Source organism: Zerene cesonia, chromosome 26, assembly GCF_012273895.1.
Source record: "Zerene cesonia ecotype Mississippi chromosome 26, Zerene_cesonia_1.1, whole genome shotgun sequence".
Classification (NCBI taxonomy): domain Eukaryota; kingdom Metazoa; phylum Arthropoda; class Insecta; order Lepidoptera; family Pieridae; genus Zerene; species Zerene cesonia.
The window spans coordinates 4,872,221-4,890,981 of NC_052127.1; the positions used below are offsets into that span (position 1 = coordinate 4,872,221).

Below are 18,761 nucleotides of genomic sequence, written 5' to 3' on the forward strand. Positions count from 1 at the left end.
TTATTAAACTTGAACACGCCTTTATTAACTTATATATTTAACCGATTCGTTTAGACTCGATTTTGACCCACTTTAAAGGGTCAGATCTTATTCAAAGTTCATGTATCAAGGATCGCTGACAATACAATAATTTCGTATAGATGCGTTTTTTAACAATTTTATTCAAGATATTGAAGGTAGAATCTTCCTTATATTCGACTTCAAATTTATCAAAAAAATAATCATGTTGCCCGAATCATGTCGGTCTAAAATTTATCGAAATATAAAAAACACAGGTTAAGTATAATAATGTAGTATAAATTTATACGAATAATCATATTAAGATCACTCTCAAAAATCTTACTTGATATACAGTCAATTACAGTGTATTTTTGGATATTCATTTAAGAAATCCGATCCGCATTATTCCAGACATGGCCTATAAATAAATAATTGTACAAGCTCAAGCAGTAAGGAGTGAATTGATATTTATAGTGCAGTAAACAATGAATTTCTTCAACGATCTAACGTGGGTGTTGCTCTTATGTAATATGACATACTTATGAAGTGGGACGTGCTCGTGTCTATAAAATGCTATAATTAATCTTTGTTTTGATATTTAAAACATATTTTGTCGTGTCGCGGTGTTTTGTAAGTATAGTTACTTGCTTAAGTGTACCTTGTTAAGAGTTTGTTATTGTTATATTACAAAACCAACTATTTATCGAATTTAATAAAAAAAAAATAACTTTTTTAAGTTTTAAAAATGTTAGACGCTAGCCTGCTCAGGGATTCCTGGTATTTTCCAGCGGCTAAAACGATTAAAATACACGTAAAATCTAGATTAAATAGTGTCAGCTAGCTTACAACATAGCAATTAGCACGCTGTTTAGTGCCAAGATTACCTAGATCCAGACAGTTTGACTAGCCAGCTAATTACTAGGGTCGCATAGGTCGGAGGAGATGTGGATATGGAGAATTACCTTTCTATTATGTTTGGACTAATTAATAAGGAACGTTTTAAGAGGATAATGTTGAAATTCATTAATTATAAACGCATCTTAAGCTTAGACAAAAAAAATTGTGAAATAATATAAGATAATTAATGAAAAAAAGTTTTCAAATGCAAGGTGTATAATTTTTTATATATGACATTTAACCGTTAATGACATAAGTATGGATTTTATTGCAATTATTTGTCAATATAAATAATAAACGTTAAGCGAATGAATAGTTAAGATACATATAATGTATTGCTAATATGTACTAAATACACTTATTTCTCTTTCAATATATTTTATTACCTTAGAATAAGTATATCATAGAATAACGTCATCTATATTGATGCAATCATAAAATATGCGTGCACAGATAATATTTCACAAATGGCGCGTGCTCATCTCACTTTGACATATCGTTTCAAAATGGCGGCTGACAGTTTCATCTATCTTTGTTAATGGCGTTGAATTATACAACATTGTTCTTCTTACGGCTATCGAAACGTAGTTTACTTTTTAGGCTTGTTGGAGAAAATAATTGATGTTTATAAAGTCGAAGGTTATGATGGTTTCGCGTAGGTGTTTTTATTTTTCTATTAGCCACCTTAAATTGTCATAAAAATACTCATAAAAATTTAATGTTTAGCGTTTTTTTCGTTATGGTATCTATTTGTATAAAATAGTTCAAGATTAAATTACAGAGACAGATAATAAATGTACTGCAATTTAACTGAGGAAGGACTTTTGGTTCTTTTATAGGAAATAACCTCTAGCAATACTAGAAGGTTTTGAAAATTAAACTAGCACATACTAGAGTATGTATATATACCCTAGAGGGTATACTTACGTATTCTTACTAATATTTTAGGTAAGTATTTATATTTTCTAACTGAGCTAGGCTTAAGAATTACTAAGTATTTATGTTACACTCGAGCGGGACTGAAGTCTTCCTAGATCAAAATATTCAGTACATTTCCTGTGTTCTAAGCATAGAAACAACTTATGTTTTTATTTACTTTTGCTCGTACATCTATTTGAAATTGAAGTGTATACTGTTACTGTAATAATCGCTTTATCTGTTTGAACATAATATTAAAAACGATCAAATCATGCGGTGATGTTATCTTGTCAAATATAGATTTATGTATACATCTAAATAAATAGCATTAAACAAATAGTCTGATATCTTTCAGATAAACTGGAATACTAATATTGTTGATCCTTTTATCTATTCTTATGATATAGTACCTACAACTGACTGTCCATAGGTATCAAAAATTACCAAGACGTTATATGAAATTTGTAAAATAAGTTCATATTTTTGACGTTAAGTTCCGTTGGTTCGATTTAAATTTAATTTGACATTAATGTGTCAATTATGTAAAGAGAATTCAAAGTAGAGTTAATTATCGCACTTCGGACAAAACCGGGCTAATATCTAGTACAATTTAACGGCTAACATAAACTAACACTAAGGATGGTTATAAATATTGATGTCATTAATGGATGCTGTGTTCGCTATCACACTATAAAATAAAGCGATAATAATTAATGCATATCAATTTTAATTGGTATGATACTAGAACCTTCTAGAAGGTTTCAACTTTTATTATACTCGATCCCAGATCTATATAAGGTCTAGCTCACTATGCAGTAAATTTTGAAAAAGTTGAATTATGTAGTGATAGAAAACACTTACTGTTTTTATGTCAAATCGCAACTGAACCGGTGGTTTTTATGGTTGCGGTGCGGCGCGTTTCCCGCCTTAAAGGAGAAAAGGATAAGGAAAGGAAATAAAGGAACAATCTGGGAAGGAAGAGGATACAGACATTCGGCGTTCCCATTCACCAAACGATTCACAGTACCATGCGGGGAAGCCTACTCGACTCCCACATTCAAAGAACAATGTTTTATTTGCGTTCTGTGTGTATAAGATAAAATATAATTATAACATAGAAACAAACAGAATTCGTAAGTGAAAAAAATAACGTCAATCGGCTCAAAACCCACGGAAATATCGAGTTTGGTATTCGTACTCTCTAAAACGCCAGTAAAAAAAATACAACCGATTTGAAAACTTCCTTCCCCTTCCCTTCCCTCAAAAGTAAAATATAGGTTGTTTCAAAAATACCCACTTCATTTAAGCTACATGGTTATTCAATGTAAGAATTCTAATTAGAACATGATACAATAACTATTACCGTTTATACCGTTACCAATATGCACCAATTTTCATTTTTAATCATAAAATACACAGGTATAATACATACATTTACTATTACAGTATGGGTATAATATGTAGTATGCATGTAGTAATCTTAGATGTAACGTGTAACGTTGGCTATGAAGGACAAAGCTTTATCTATGAAGAACATTTTAATGCAATTTAAAAAATTTAAAAATTGTTGCCCTTTTTACAAGTAACTTTGCTTGCTTACTATAATTGAAAAGCTTTACGAAATATGCGTATTTTCATCTAATATATAAAATTCTCGTGTCACAGTTTTCGTAGCCATACTCCTTCGAAACGGCTTGACCGATTTTGATGAAATTTTTTGTGCTTATCCGGTATCTATGAGAATCGGCCAACATGTATTTTTCATAGCCTTAAATGATAAGAGTAAGGCAGAACAGCGTTTGCCAGGTGCAGCTATTAAGATATAAAAATATGTTTTCGTTGTATGCGTCGCTACTTATAATGTAAAGCTGAAGAGTTTGTTTGTGTGTTCAAACATAGGCAATAATTTTAGGCTCTATCCGCTAATTTGGAGGAAATTTGATACAGAGATACTTTGGGACCGGAGAGAAGACAAAGAATAAGCTTATAGCTCTTAAAGTCCAGGGGAAAACTATGCGACAAATCTTATGAAAGCATTTGGCAGTTTGAATAAAGCTCCTTAGGGAGCCAATTTAACCATCACGATGTACCAGGATGTCATCACCATGCTAGATGTTACACGATCTATATTCTAGGTTACATAACGTCTAATACTAAGATTTACACGCACGACTGCGCTTGCTACGAATACGTTTCATAATTGTGTTGAAATTTTGCAAACTTTGAATTTCGAATATTTCATACCTTAGTTTTTGGTGTTTGTTTTTTTTTTTATTGCATGCCTGTTAATTGTTTCATACATTTAACAAATAAAAAATTGTTACTTAAATGACACAGATTATAAGTTGCGACTCGATTAAGTTCAAATCTTATTTCGTAAAGTCTGGAGGAATGTTAAATGTATATTATTATCCAAGTCACTCCTCATTGTGATCTTTCTGACCCCGACAAACTTCTGAATCCATTGCATCAATAAGATAATGCGGCAATACAAATTATATGTAGGACAAAGCTCTAAATATCGAAAGATACACCGCGCTTGACAGATAAGATCCGCCATCTTGCGTAACGGTTCAAATTATTCGAAATTGGAACTTTGTTTTATCCATCTAAGGTAGTGTATCTAGTGGCCAGTGCTATAGATAATACAAGTCAGCTTTATTTAAAGGCGCAGGGTGAATGCATTTGGCTAGTTAAGGCGTGCTCACACAGATTATCACAATTTGTTCATCGTTTTAAATGTCAGTGGAATAAAATTTTATAGGCATAGTATTGTCTGCAATTCAGAATGTTGGGTATATAACAAAATGTTTGTTACAATTTTTCCTTAACTTTCCCAAATACAAGTTATTCTTCGATTTCTTTAGTAAATTTTAACACTTTATATTTTAATTTTATTATTCTTGGAGAATATGTATGTTTCATCAGAAACATTGCCTTTGTCGTCCAGGGCCAAATAAAACATTTATAATTAAATTATTTTCTCGATATAGCATTTGTAACATTGCAGTTATGTAGACATACTGATATATAAGTAAAATTCAGTGTAATTGAATTCAGTACATCTAGAATCATGCACCAGTCTATTTGCATGTGTAGAATAGCTTTATAGAAAGCTAAATGTACTATGGGCTTGATAAGTACGCTTCCCAGTTTCATGCAAATTATTATCACAATTTTGACCTGTCAGTGGGCGTCGGCTGTTGTATAATCGTTATTTATGGGGTCCTGGTATCGATCGCGATTGCGAGTGAGCTTCAAGTTGAGTGTGAGTGAGTTACGTGAGTGAGAAATTGAGTTGATTTAAGGTGATGTTTATTGATTAGGGATTTAATTGAATTGTGATGGAAATGAATATATGAGTTGTATGAATAGGGATACTGTCAGTCTTCCAGTAATTTCTAATTAAGCTATATGTCTTTTTATAGTTCGACTTCAACTCAGTCTCATATAGAGTAAAAGTGTTTTTAATATGTATTTATATTTATTAAGAATTTAAACATTGACAAACCAAATCTATGTTCTAATACATATTACTTTAACTTGCAAAATTATATCATGCCCATTTCTACTAAATTTATTAAGTTAGCATACATCTATATTATAACTTACTATAAAAAAGTAAAAAGTAAGAATTAAACTTAATATACTTGTATTTTGATATAAGCAATTATTCTATAGCAAAGGATTTAATAGACAGAGCCAGTGTTAGACATATAGAAAAGTTGTCCTTCTGACAACTATTGTGTTGTCAGCGCCCTGTCAGCACTTACCCACTGCTGACGACTGTTGACAAGAGAGACTTGAATATTTAATATTAAATGTTATTTAATACATACTTTAATCGACATTGAATTCATGTATCAATTGTGTTCAAACGACTTTTTTGTGTTTAATATCTTCGACTTTCGACTTTGTAAACGGATCATAATTTAAAACGATTTCGTTTTTTTTAATAACATAATCTGGTATTTCATGACTCTGTCACGTGATACAAAAATTAGATGAATATATGCCTATGGTAAAATATAATGGTCATAAATTTTTACCACTATACTACATAAATAAACATAAAACAGAGCTCTAAAATCACTAAGATATTCGTACTTCATTATGCAAAGTTAAATATAATAAAGGATTTATGATTACGAATTTTTTTATGGATTTTTAAACGATGAAGATAATATATTCCTTGTACCAACCAAATTAAATTATTTTTTATATTTTTATTCCAAACGGTAATATACATAAAAAATAATAAACATAAAAAAGTACTATGAATAAAAAAATAAACCCATAATAGTGTATTTTCTAGAATACTTCTGCTCAAAACGAAGTAATTCAACTTTCTACCCAAATTTGAAATCAAATGCTTTCGAAAGAGCCCACATGTGTTAATTTAATCAACAATATTATTGACGTGATGTGAGAGGCTGTGTTAATAAGTTATAATCGATGATATACTGAAATATTTGGTTACATTGCGTAATATTTACATTGCTTTGAACGGATTGTATCGACCTTTTGAAATATGATGTAAGTATCTAAGATTTGAAGACAATTTCTGGTCCAGTGTTATACTGGGAAACAATATTAGAAGAATGCTTTCCGAAACGGTGGAAAATATTAAAACTGTGTTATGACAATTCCAAAGTGCTTCTATACGGAGTCTAATTGTATAAATGAATGTTTGAGTTTGAGATATTGGTATACTAATATGACTGGTCGATCAAAGCACAGCACAAAATGGGAGACGGAGCGGGCTGAAATTGGGTATGCGGATAGGTACTGTAATATAAGCATCCGCTAAGAAAGGATTTTTCTACCCCCGTCTATTATTGTGTAATAGTCACGCGGGTGAAGCTGTGGATGACAGCTAGGTAAATTACAAATTACATCTATTAAAATGTATATTTATTTGATTGGCACGGTAAATGAAACAATTACAATCAATTACATCTAGGTTATTACACAATAATATGAATTATTATTCTTTTAAAAGTTCACTGCACTTTATATGTGCAGAAATAAATTTTGAAAAAAAGAAAGAAAGGAAAACATTTATTTTAACACCCACAGATTATAATAGAAAAAAAATTATAGCATAAAAAGTCACGAGCAACCAAATAAGATCTAGGTATTCTAATTTAGCTTAAAATCTATTAAGGCACGTAAACCAATATCCGGTTTGCAAGTCATCGACCCGCCTTACAACAGATCGCCTCGGATAGTGCGCACGCGCCGCTTATCAGCGCATGCCGAGATCTAGCCGCTGGAAGATAGCTGGGTACTTTTAGGTTGCCTAGGTTTTAGGGTATAGAGAAGTAAAGGGTTTCGAGTCGAGTCTTATGTATATTTCTATATTATTTCCATATTATTTCTATAATAATAGGGTAGTAATCTGTACTAATAATTAAAAGCTTATCAGTTTTTTTCATTTGCTTGAACGTGCTAGTCAGTTACTACTAGACCAATTTCAATATTTATTCGCCTTTGGATTTGTACGTTATATGCTAAATATGTATATACCACGGGCAAAGTCGGGGCGTACTGAAAGCTCCTTCAATAGGCAACTAATTATATAGGATATAAAAAGTAGCATACTTGTTGTGTGGAAATAAAAATTAACTCGAGCTATGTTTTCAAAAAACATTCCAAGTTTAGTGAAACGCATATACTGTGTAAGTTTCTAAGTATTGTAGTTATAAGTTGAAGCCCTTAGAATGTTTTATTTCTAAAACTCAAACGAAGTTTTTATAAATTAAACTAATATTTTAGGTGTACTTCATGTCTAGATTAAAACCTGAAACTAACAGAGCAAAGCGACGTGCGAAAAACTAGCGCACAATAATTTCTATACGAACTTTATCGCCGATTCATTTCGCTAGAACAACCGATAAAATATGCAATTAAACGCATAAGCAAATAAGAAATAACGCTTTGCAGTTCTAGTTGCATAATAATATTGCAAGTCTCAGGTGGCTATTGTATTGGTTTCTGCGATGGCGAATGCATTTTAGTACTTACTGGACGCTCGTCCCGGCTCCGCCAGGATATTAGGATTCCTGTTTTATCTCAAAGGAGCATTTTATCGGGATAAAAAGTATCGTATCAGCCAATTCAGCTCATACCCTGTCTGTATATCAAATTTCATGAAAATCCGTTTAGAAGTTTCAGCGTGATAGACCGACAAACAAATTTTCACATTTATAATATTTGTTGATTAAGTCAAGAAGAGTGAGGGATATTGTCTTTTATGTTATCGTCGGCAATGGAGCTGGTAGGTCGACTGATGGTAAGCGCTTCCACCGACCATGAACATTTGTAGAGGCGTAAGGTCGTTTGCAAAACTTACGATCTGCAGATGGATTGCCGACTTTTTATTCAAATGGATACATAAGGGAAACAAAGGAAAGGACTGGAAAGGGTAAAGAAAAGAATAATGGCCACCGGTTCCCCCACTCACCGAACGAAACACAGTAGCATGCTACTATTTCACATGGATCTTCTGTATATGGTACCCTCGCCGGTGCGAGCTGGCGTGCCGAAACGTGCTCGACTCCCACATTATAATCCTACTAATATTATAAATGCTAAAGTTTGTAAGGACGTGTGTATGTATGTTGCTCTTTCACGCAAAAACTACACAACAACATTGCAATGAAATTTGGTACCTAGACAGCTGGACAACTGGAATAACATATAGGTAACTTTTTATCCCGATATTCCTACGGGATACGGACTTACGCGGGTGAAACCGCGGGGCGCAGCTGGTATATGTATATATGTGTATTTATAGACATGTTGATATTGTTTTCAATGTACTTTCACAAAGCAATAAAATGAATTTACGAGCACTAACATACCCCTGTTATAGTTTATGAAATAAAAATCGCAATACAGTCGTATAATTAGCGTAGTTTAACACACGCTAGTAAAAACAATATAATGTAAGATTACAGAGTTACTGATATTGAATACAATTTTAGTCGTATAGAGACGTGCGCCATCTTTCGCGTATAAATTAAAAATAAATTTAATAGATATATGAGATTGAAAATATTAAAGAAAATATGCTTTTTGATGGATGGTGATGATGTAATCGCGTACAAAGTGACATTTTCTAGCGACATCGAAAAAGGCGGAGATTATAAATTCTATTGTATTTTTTTTTGTTTGTTTCCACGCAACTTTTTACTCGTTGAACCGATTTTTATGATTCTTTTCTATTTGAAAGCTGTTACCTCTCGTGTGGTCCCATTTGTTTTTGGTTTAGTTCTGACGAATTTTAGGCGATCTAGGTTTTTGTTAAAAATATAACTTAATAAACTTCTCATCCTCGATATTTCTAACTAATCATTTCGGAATTCCCAAAACTGTTAAGAAGTGTCTCAGTCACTTAAGGAAATAAGCGCTTCTAAATTCAGTGGCTTTATACAAAACTTTAGGCAAATATATGTACTGGCGGTTTTCCCCGGCTATGTCTGTGGTATATAACCTATATCACTTAGAGATCACGTTATATTACTAGATAGTATAAAACAAAGTCGCTTTCTCTGTACCTATGTCCCTATGTATGCTAAAATCTTTATAACTTGGCAACAGATTTCTATGATTTTTTTTAAATAGAAAGACTGGTTCAACAGTTAGGTTTATATGTACAACATTTATTGAGCTACTTCAATTTAACGCGTGCGAAGCCGCGGGCAAAAGATAGTTAAAGATATGATAAGGAGGAAAAGTTTTTTTGTTTGTTTGTACCCTAAAAGCTCCGAAACTACAGTTCCGATCTTGAAATATCTTTCACCAAAAGAAAGCTATATTATTCCCGAGTGCTATAGAATACTTTTTACCCCGAAAATGTACCACGGACGAAGCCGGGGCGATCAGCTAGTAACTTATAAAATTACATGTTGAATGAAAACGATACGAGAAGTTATCTCAAGGTGTCGTAACAAAGGGCTGAAGCAGTTGTCCTTGGAGGTCGTCCTGCGTCCTTTTTTAACAACAAAAATTGCCCTTGCCGGATACAGAGTAGAGAAATACAGAGGTGATTCAATTTTATGTTATATGACCAAAGTTTTGCTGATATAATTGTAGGGCGAAGTTCTAAAGATGAGATGGTGGAGTAGGATCGATATTGAGGCTATGGATGAGTGTGATATCAAAAGAAAAGGTGTGTGTGCGTTTCACACACGATAGAAGTTTCACTTCAAAAATATATACATGTAAGTGTTTTTCATTATTTTTGTATGAAGTAATAAAGCTGATCAGTAACAAAGATCGAACAGGAGAAAGTATTTATCATATTGTGTGTAGTATTTTAAAGCGAAAAGGGACAAGGAAGTTTCGGAAGATGTACTTTATTCGATGCTACAAGCTGTAGATTTCACGGTTATAATGGTGTAACGTTGACCATTTTACAAAGGTCAAGAATTATCCTCTGAAAATGTATTTCTAGATAAAGAAAAACGGTTCACGGAATATCCTATTTAGTTACAAAGTTCTAGTTAGACAAACTCAATAATTACCATTTATATGAAGTATATTATGTAATTTTTATCGTATTAAACTTCTACTATAAAGGAACATATTGTTAAAAAAAAAAAAAATGTGTGTCTGCGATTCACACACGATAGAAGTGAAACTACAGTAATATAAAATAGTATGTATATTTCTGTCTCACTCTTTGCCGGCTTCATTCTACACATTTTTGTATTTGTGTCTCTTACCTGTCGTTTTTCCGTTGCATTAGGTTTGAAATCACAACGATTCTAAAGAAGTTTCACTTCAAATATTGCACACTGCCTCTGTCGCGTAACTACTCTGTGCGTCAGTGAGAGTGGAGTGATTTTTGCTAAGCACGTCGTCGGTGTAATAAACGCGTTATGTTATACGTCTGCGGTGTTTTTGTGATCGACCGCTCGTTTGTTTTCAGCGCCATCTAGCGGCCAGCGGAATAAATCACGATGCAATTTGTGTTTAATATTAGCTGTTATTCGTTCGGTTTGTACAATAAAAGAAAGTGTATGAAAGAAAATAATAAAAAAAATGAAAGAAATACTATATGTAGTGATTTCTTTCGTTTTATTTTATATTCGTCGAAATCACGACCTTGCCTGTGATTGCGCTCAGGGTATAATATTCGAAGAGTCAGAATAAATAAAAGAAATTAATAAATATATACAAAACTTGATTTTTTAATTTTATATTAATTCACATAGAAACATACCTTTCGTTGGCTTTAATCAGTTCAGTAAACGTCTACAATGGAAATGGTCACTAAAAACTTGATAAATACGTATAAACAATGTTACAATTTGCATTCATCATTATCATTCAAAGACATACGACAAGAAGCAAGCCTGGTTGAACTTAATAAAAAACTTAGCACAAGAGTCGAATTATAAATACTTGTTTCTTTACTCATAATAAATTTTTTCTTTAAACTTACGGTTCTCGAGAAATTTTGAAAGAATAGAAAAAAATTGATCACGAGGCGAACCGAACCGAACCGAACCCGCGTTTTTTGCCAAACCGTAGCAACGTCTAGTCTCTCGGCCACCCGTGAATAGAAATTCTTTCAAAATTTCTCATTTATAAAGCACTTCAATGCTACAAAACTAAAAATTAAATCTACGGTTCTCTTTTTTTCATAATATATAAAAATATTGTTGCAGTTGGTAGTTTGAATAATATTATCTTAAACAAATGGCCTATTTCCTTTTCCTCACCCGTCCCAGTCCATTCCTTCTTTCCTGTCATGAATCCGTTCCTTTTCCCTTACCCCCTAAAAACGGGCAGCGCATTCGCAGAGGCACTACCTTTGCGAATGTTCATGGGCGGTGGTGATCGTTTTCCATCAGGCGAACCACCAGCTCAGTTGCCCGCTATGACATAAAAAAAAAACAAATTTCTTGGTACTTTACACTTATCTACCCAGCTAATATTGGTTTGGTAAAGAATCATTGTTTTGTGGTACATTACAATTTTGATAAAATATTTTAAAATGTCCTATAATGTAAATCTAATGTTTGTTTAAACGATATTCTTTTTTGGCTTTTTTCCGCCTATTTACACTAAACGTATTAAGAAATTATGAAGTTCTATGAATTTAACTTAATTATTTAAGTAAATACTTACGACTGTTACAAATAAACTAAACTAAAAAGAACACGTAATTAACCGCTAAGAATGTTCAGTGGCTCTAACGCTACATAATGCATAAAAATCATTCAGATTAAAGGTCGATGTGGCACTTAAGAGCTTTTTACGAGCTTTCTATAAAGGTTATAGCCTATTGTGGAGCTAGTATGTAGGGGCTCATAAAATTAACTGTTCCATTTACGATATAACATAACTTTTTAAGGTTTTACATAAACTGGATTCAGTTACACTGAAACTAACACACGGAGAGTTTTGATGTTGTCTTCCCAGTATCAAAGAAGTGAGAGATTTTTTTTTATCTTGACTGAAGTGAAAGACATTGTGTGGATTTAAAAGTCTTCATCATCCCTTGATTTTCAGGAAATAATTTTTTGTTAAAATTAACCAATCTTGTGCTTTTAACATGCTTAGGTAATTAAAAGCACAATTAAAAAAAACTTAAAAACTATCTTTAACTTAATAAACTTCACGGTTTTAAAAGCAAACACATTCTAATATAGATTAAAATCCATTTTATTACCACTTTATAACCATTCCCATCCATTCCCAGGTTGGTTCTCAGCGTGCGGCTGCAGGGGCGGAGCGCTCGCCTCCCCACGGGGCTCGATTTCAGCGCTGCTCCGGAACAGGGCCTTCGCCCTTGTATCGCCCCGCGCCATCTCCGCGTACCGCGCGAGACCCGCTTCAGGTAAACCTTTGGATACATCTTTATTGTTTTATTAACAAGTTTTTTAGTTTTGCTTGTATGGAACCGACTCTTTGGGACTCGATTTTGACCCACTTTAAACGGACAAATTTAATTCAAACTGTGAACACTTATTTACAATCGGTCTCATAATAGTTTCACCAGAATTTATTATCATCTTGATAAGACTAATTAAATAATATAATTAAATAATATTAGATCCAGAAGGATCAAATATTTTTCTTTCTTACTCTGTATAAGAACGATCTTTACCAGTTGATGTTACATTTCTTGATGGAGTTTTATTAAATCTTTGATAGAAACTTAGCATACAAATGACAATGATGTAATAAATATGTCAATTTATGATCCATTCTAGTATGCCTCTTGCCATACGTTTAAAAGCAGTACTGTGCGGGAAAAACGCAAAGCCAGCTAGGTCGTTAGCCACACTGGAATTAGTACTGCTATAAGACGGATCCTAACCGCAATAGGCTACTTAGCTAATACCTTAAAAATGAGAGGTAATAAACCTCTTTCTTTTTTCCTTTGCTTTATCTTATGTTTGTAACAATGTAACTCAAAAACGAACCGACCAATTTTAGAAATCATTTCACCCTCAGAAAGCCGAGTAAGACATTTTTCCCTATTATATTCAGCTATAACCTAAAAGCTTTAAGCATTTAACAGTACCTAATGTTACAGAGAGCGGTCGCGTAGGTGCGCAGTACGAGCGCGCGGCAGCACGGCCGGGGACGCCGCTGCGGCTGGCCGGAGTCTTCGCTGATGGCAGCAAGGCGAAGGCGCCGAAGTACGCCCAGCTCATCGACCCGCAAGGAAATGTGAGTTACTAACGGTTTCCAGGACCTATTTCTTAAGATTACTGAACATTCAAGGATGGCATTGAAAATGTTCAATTACATAGTGCCGATAAACTTTCATAACAATGAAGCTAACATTATCCGCGGCTCAGATCCTAACCCGCGCCACATGAACGCCCAATACCCCACAGATACATAATATATCATAGGATCTTAACAGTCCACACTTATGACTATTATCGCAATAAAACAGAATAATACCACACATTCAACGAATTCAACGAAATATTATGTATCATCGTGATACGTCAAAGCAATACGTACGAGAATATGTCCCAAGTATTATTATAAAGATGGCTCGTTATAAAACAGCTTAGCTCAACCGTACACAGTTACTTCGGAATTTTATTCCACGATCGAAAGCAAAGCCGATCGTTAAGCCGACATCTATTAATCAACTCCTCAGATGCGCCAGAAACAATGCAAAACAAAAATACAAACCCCTAACGTGGTATCTCGATTAATTCTCGACGCGAATCGAGTCTGAGATCGTTATCGATTGTAACCTGTAATTTGCTAGATGGTGATTATACTTTTTGTTCGATTATCATCTTAATTACGAAAGTGTAGAGCGACGAGCTTTTTTTACAAATAAGCGTAGCGTAGTAGTGGTAAAATAAATAGGAATGGAAGCAGTAATTAAGTTCGCTTATTCATGTAACATACGGAATAATTACGATTTGATGTGGTGAGTTTCAATTTTAAATTATAGCACACTGTCAGCTTTTATTAACAGATGACGTTTGAATAAAAAAGAACAGAATTTTAAAATGCTTCTCAAAATGCGATTGCATTGATCTTTATTGTTTTCAATATGATTGTTACGATGTAAAAGTACTTAGTTGTCGTAACTAATTTGTAATTTAGAATTAAAGATGACATTTTATTAATAATAATGAAAAATTCGTGGCAAATTTGGTAAATTTTGGCTAATTACTTTATAAAACGAGTTGTGCATTTACATTAAAACATTGTTCATTTTAAAGAAATACACGACTGTCTAAGAATATATTGAAGTGTAGCTTATAATATTTTCTCAATACAATACACTATATACAAAATATCTATAATCAATAACATATTATGCTATATAACATCGTAATTTTTATGATTATCCATATGTCGTTTATTATTCTTTACTCGAGCTTATGATATTTCTAAGCATAAGCAAGCTTTCTTCAATAAAAACGTCCATAAAACAATCGCCAAGATTAAATCCATAAAGTAAACACTTGAAGTACACGTATAAATTACGATCATAATATGTATTCAAAGCTAGGTAATGCGCCATTCACATACTCTCCGCATACGCGAGGTATCGAGAAAATCCCCTTTTCATTCAAGACAATTGTCATTTTCAGTACAATAGCTGCGCGTCTTAAAATTTCATAGCCACATAAAATAGCGATCCGACATTACGCGTTCGAAATTCAAAAACGAACAACCAGATTTTACACTCGAAAGAACATTAACTCCTTCTTTATTTTCCTTCGACAACCCATAGTATGGCTCAGCAGGACTACGGTAAGGATCGCGCCACGTTACAAAGCATCGCAACTTGCAAAAGTAAACTTTGTTGCGACGCTATAAGATCCAAAGCAACGGTAAAATAGAAGAAGAAATTGGAATGTAAAGCAAAGTTTTATGTGCGGTCGTGAAAGTCAAAAGTCAACTCTATCGCTTTGAAATAGAGCTTACATGGGATTACACAACGTCATATATTTCTGCAATGCGAGGGCAGTGTCCTTTGTGAACCGAGTTGCTAGGACGAAGGTACAGGGGTGTCACGATTTTTGTTTTTTTTTTTTCGTTTAAGACGTGAACGTTGAGGTCGAGACGTCTAGTTATTTAACTTGATAGAACCTTTTTAGAGGGATTTAGAAAATTTCAACTGGCCATTTGCTGCTACGATTTAAGACAATAAAATAGCTTTTATAAACGTGCTTTATAATATACTCGCATATGTATGTACATACATACATTATTATCGAACTTCAGAAATAAAATATATGTCTTTTTTTTAGTTAAAAGACAGATTATGAATTTTCTTACTCTCTCTCAATTAAGTTAATTTAAATTTATCTACTTAAAATACTCATAATATATAATATGTGTTTGATAATTGAATTCAATAATATTATGTTATACTTTTAAATAAGTACTACTAGGGTAATCTCTTAAAACTTTAAACCTACCAGCCCTGAGCGAGCGTATGAAAAATGATGCAGCCGTTTTGTTTGTACTATAATAGGCGTAATTACACTGCACGACTGTAACGGACGGTGTAAGAATAAATCTTTCTTTGCAGAAAAAGTATGAAAATGTAAGGGAAATAGTTGCGCAAGTAATTTGCTATGCGAGTCAGTGTGGCTGTTTGATTTTATATTAGACTAGCTGCGTCCCGCGGTATCACCCGCGTAAGTCTGTATCCCGTTGCAATATCGAGATAAAACGTTGCTATGTGTTATTCCAGTTGTCCAGGTATCTATGTACCAAAATTCAATGCAATCGGTTCAGTAGTTTTATTAATAATATTTGTAGGATTTATTTATAGACACATATCTATGTTTTAAATTTTTTTTGAACTGTTTTGTCACTACATTGTATAAACGAAAGTTGCTTTGCGCCGTCTGCATGTCTGCATCCATCTTTAAAATCACGCAACAGATTTTGATGTGTTTTTATAGAGTTCAAGTTCATTCAAGAGGAAGGTTTATATGTATTACATATTACGTCTATTAAACTACTACGAATGTAACGCGTGCAAAACCGCAAGCACAAGCTAGTATTTATGTAAGCAATAATATCTCATTCACGATGGTAAATTTAAATATAATTGCTGCAAAAATATAATATATCTAATTACTTTTATACGGCCTAGATGACAATCATGTAAATTAAATTGTCATAGGTATCATACTTTTCATGAATAATTAACTTTTTCCTAATTATAAAGTTACCTTAACTTACCTTAGTTAATATGTTTTACTACTATTATTTAATACAAATAAGGAAAACACACGTAAAGTGTTCAAAACATTGAGTTATATAATAATGAAAAAAGTCGCGTGTAAAATCTGTTAAAAGGTCTATAATTTCAAAAAGCAATATATGTTAAAGGATATGGACAGATCTTTATAATTACAAATCATTATAAATATAATCACTGATAATTTAAATCACTATTACAAATATAAGTATATTATTTTCGAGTCCAGACAAAAACAGGCGCTCTTGTTCCATCATTCGTGGAATGTTCTACATCCATTAGTCAGTCTAGCGGTCTAGACTTATAACTAAACCCGGATATTCCCGGCTGACTAATGGTTCGTCCGACCTTGCTAAGGTCGAGTTCATTACGATACTAATTACAATGTGGGAGGAACTACTATAAGAATAATTAAAACAAAGAAAGACGAAAACATATTAGAACAGACAGAACGAAAATATATGATCATATAAAAGTGTAAGCTCTAGATAGAAGCGAAATTTCTTCTAAAAACTAAGATAAAAAAACCTTCTAAATGTGACAAGCATGAAGCGTTAAAATGTTGATGATGATGATGACGATGATTGTCCCTGTACCACTAAGTTATATTGACGCTTAGTAAACATACAACTTGTAACAAATGGAACCGGTCATTGATCCTCTATTCTCCTTAATATGGAAAAATGGAAACGTGGAAGACAAACTAGAAGATGGGAGGATGACATCAGAACAGCGGGTAGAACATGGATTAGGAGCATTAAACAGAAAAGACTGGAAGGGAATGGTAGAGGCCTTTGCCAAACTGGCTCAAACAGACCAACCTGCCGATGTTGACTCATCAGTCTTAATCAAATTTTTATACATATTTAAGTGTCTCATTAAGGCTAATAACAAATATAACATGTGTGTGCGTAAAAATAACACCTACGACACTGACATCACGGTTTCTGAATGCGACTATCATACATCTTGAAGTTTCACGAAGGAGTGATAACTTTTAAAGTCAAATTGCATCCATCCAACCAGCTTAACTCTTTTTTAATACCCATATTTATCACCTAATAAAATTTTGATAAAGCTCCCTTATCTGTCGATATAAAATGCAGAGTATAATTAACATATCAATTAAAAATGTACTTAAAAATAATCACAACCGATGCATGCATTCAAGTTTTTAGCTTAAATATCTTTACAGCTATTGTCAAGTTCAATAAGTAATAACAATTTCAGTTCACCCGGGATTCATTAAGTTATATCACGAGTATTTAGAATCGAGATTGTCGATAAGTTTAAAGTCGTAACGGTTGTATGATCAGTCGATTTTCTTAATGATTCTGATGACTTGATGGCGCAATCAAGACTGATTTAATAGCTGGTTGATTTTGTTTCGCGATAAGCGCCATTTTTATTGGGGCAAATGATCCGAAGCGACGGAGAGAGAGTATTCCGTTTTAATTCACTATACATTTCTTGCTTGTTCTTGTAGACTTCTTCCATGCCATAAAGTAGGGTATACTATACTAGGGTTTATATGAACATCGGGAAAAAATTTAAGTGAATCAATCAATTGTAAAGTACTATGAATAAATTATATAGTATTTAATAGGCCTTTATTATCCGTAGAAATTTATTTAATTTATTTATTAGACTATATTGTGCTGGTATTAAAATATATACCATAAAATAAAAACACTGTTAGTACTACCATTAAAAATACTTAAAACTAGACCAGCACAGAAGGCGGCCCTATTAATAAAGAGAGATCTCATCCAGGCAACCCACTGTGTGAAGTAATAGCATAAAGAAGAAGGTTGATATGAAGTACATAGATATGTAAATAATATAATTGACTCAAAAGCAAATTATAAATTCCTATGTAAATAATTATTTACTCATAAGTAAATAAAACTTGATGAAAATTGATGAGAAATCAATTTCCCATAAACTCGCCGTGTTATACCGCTTTCCCTCAAATGTAAAAGTCGCAGCCTCCAAGAAAACATATTTTTACGGAAGTATATACATAATACCATACATTTATCGCGAAATATAGAGGTGTCTTTTATCTGTCTGATAACGTTATATGGTTATTATTTATTTACTTCAAGCAACATATAGTAAAGGTATAAGACCTTCGATACCTAACAAAATAAAATTACCGTCCATATAAACTCACTTCTACTTATATTAATATCACACGTTATCACTGCGACGTGTGACGCTA

General features: G+C 32.9%; 1 protein-coding gene across 1 annotated transcript in view; it reads left to right on the plus strand.

Annotated features, from left to right (window-relative positions):
• The window catches only part of LOC119836986, an 82,226-nt gene that overhangs the window by 54,372 nt on the left and 9,093 nt on the right, over positions 1-18,761 (plus strand). The window contains exons 3-4 of the mRNA XM_038362465.1: positions 12,533-12,670; positions 13,373-13,509. Coding sequence (XP_038218393.1) covers positions 12,533-12,670; positions 13,373-13,509 — 275 coding nt within the window. The remainder of the gene's footprint in view (positions 1-12,532; positions 12,671-13,372; positions 13,510-18,761) is intronic.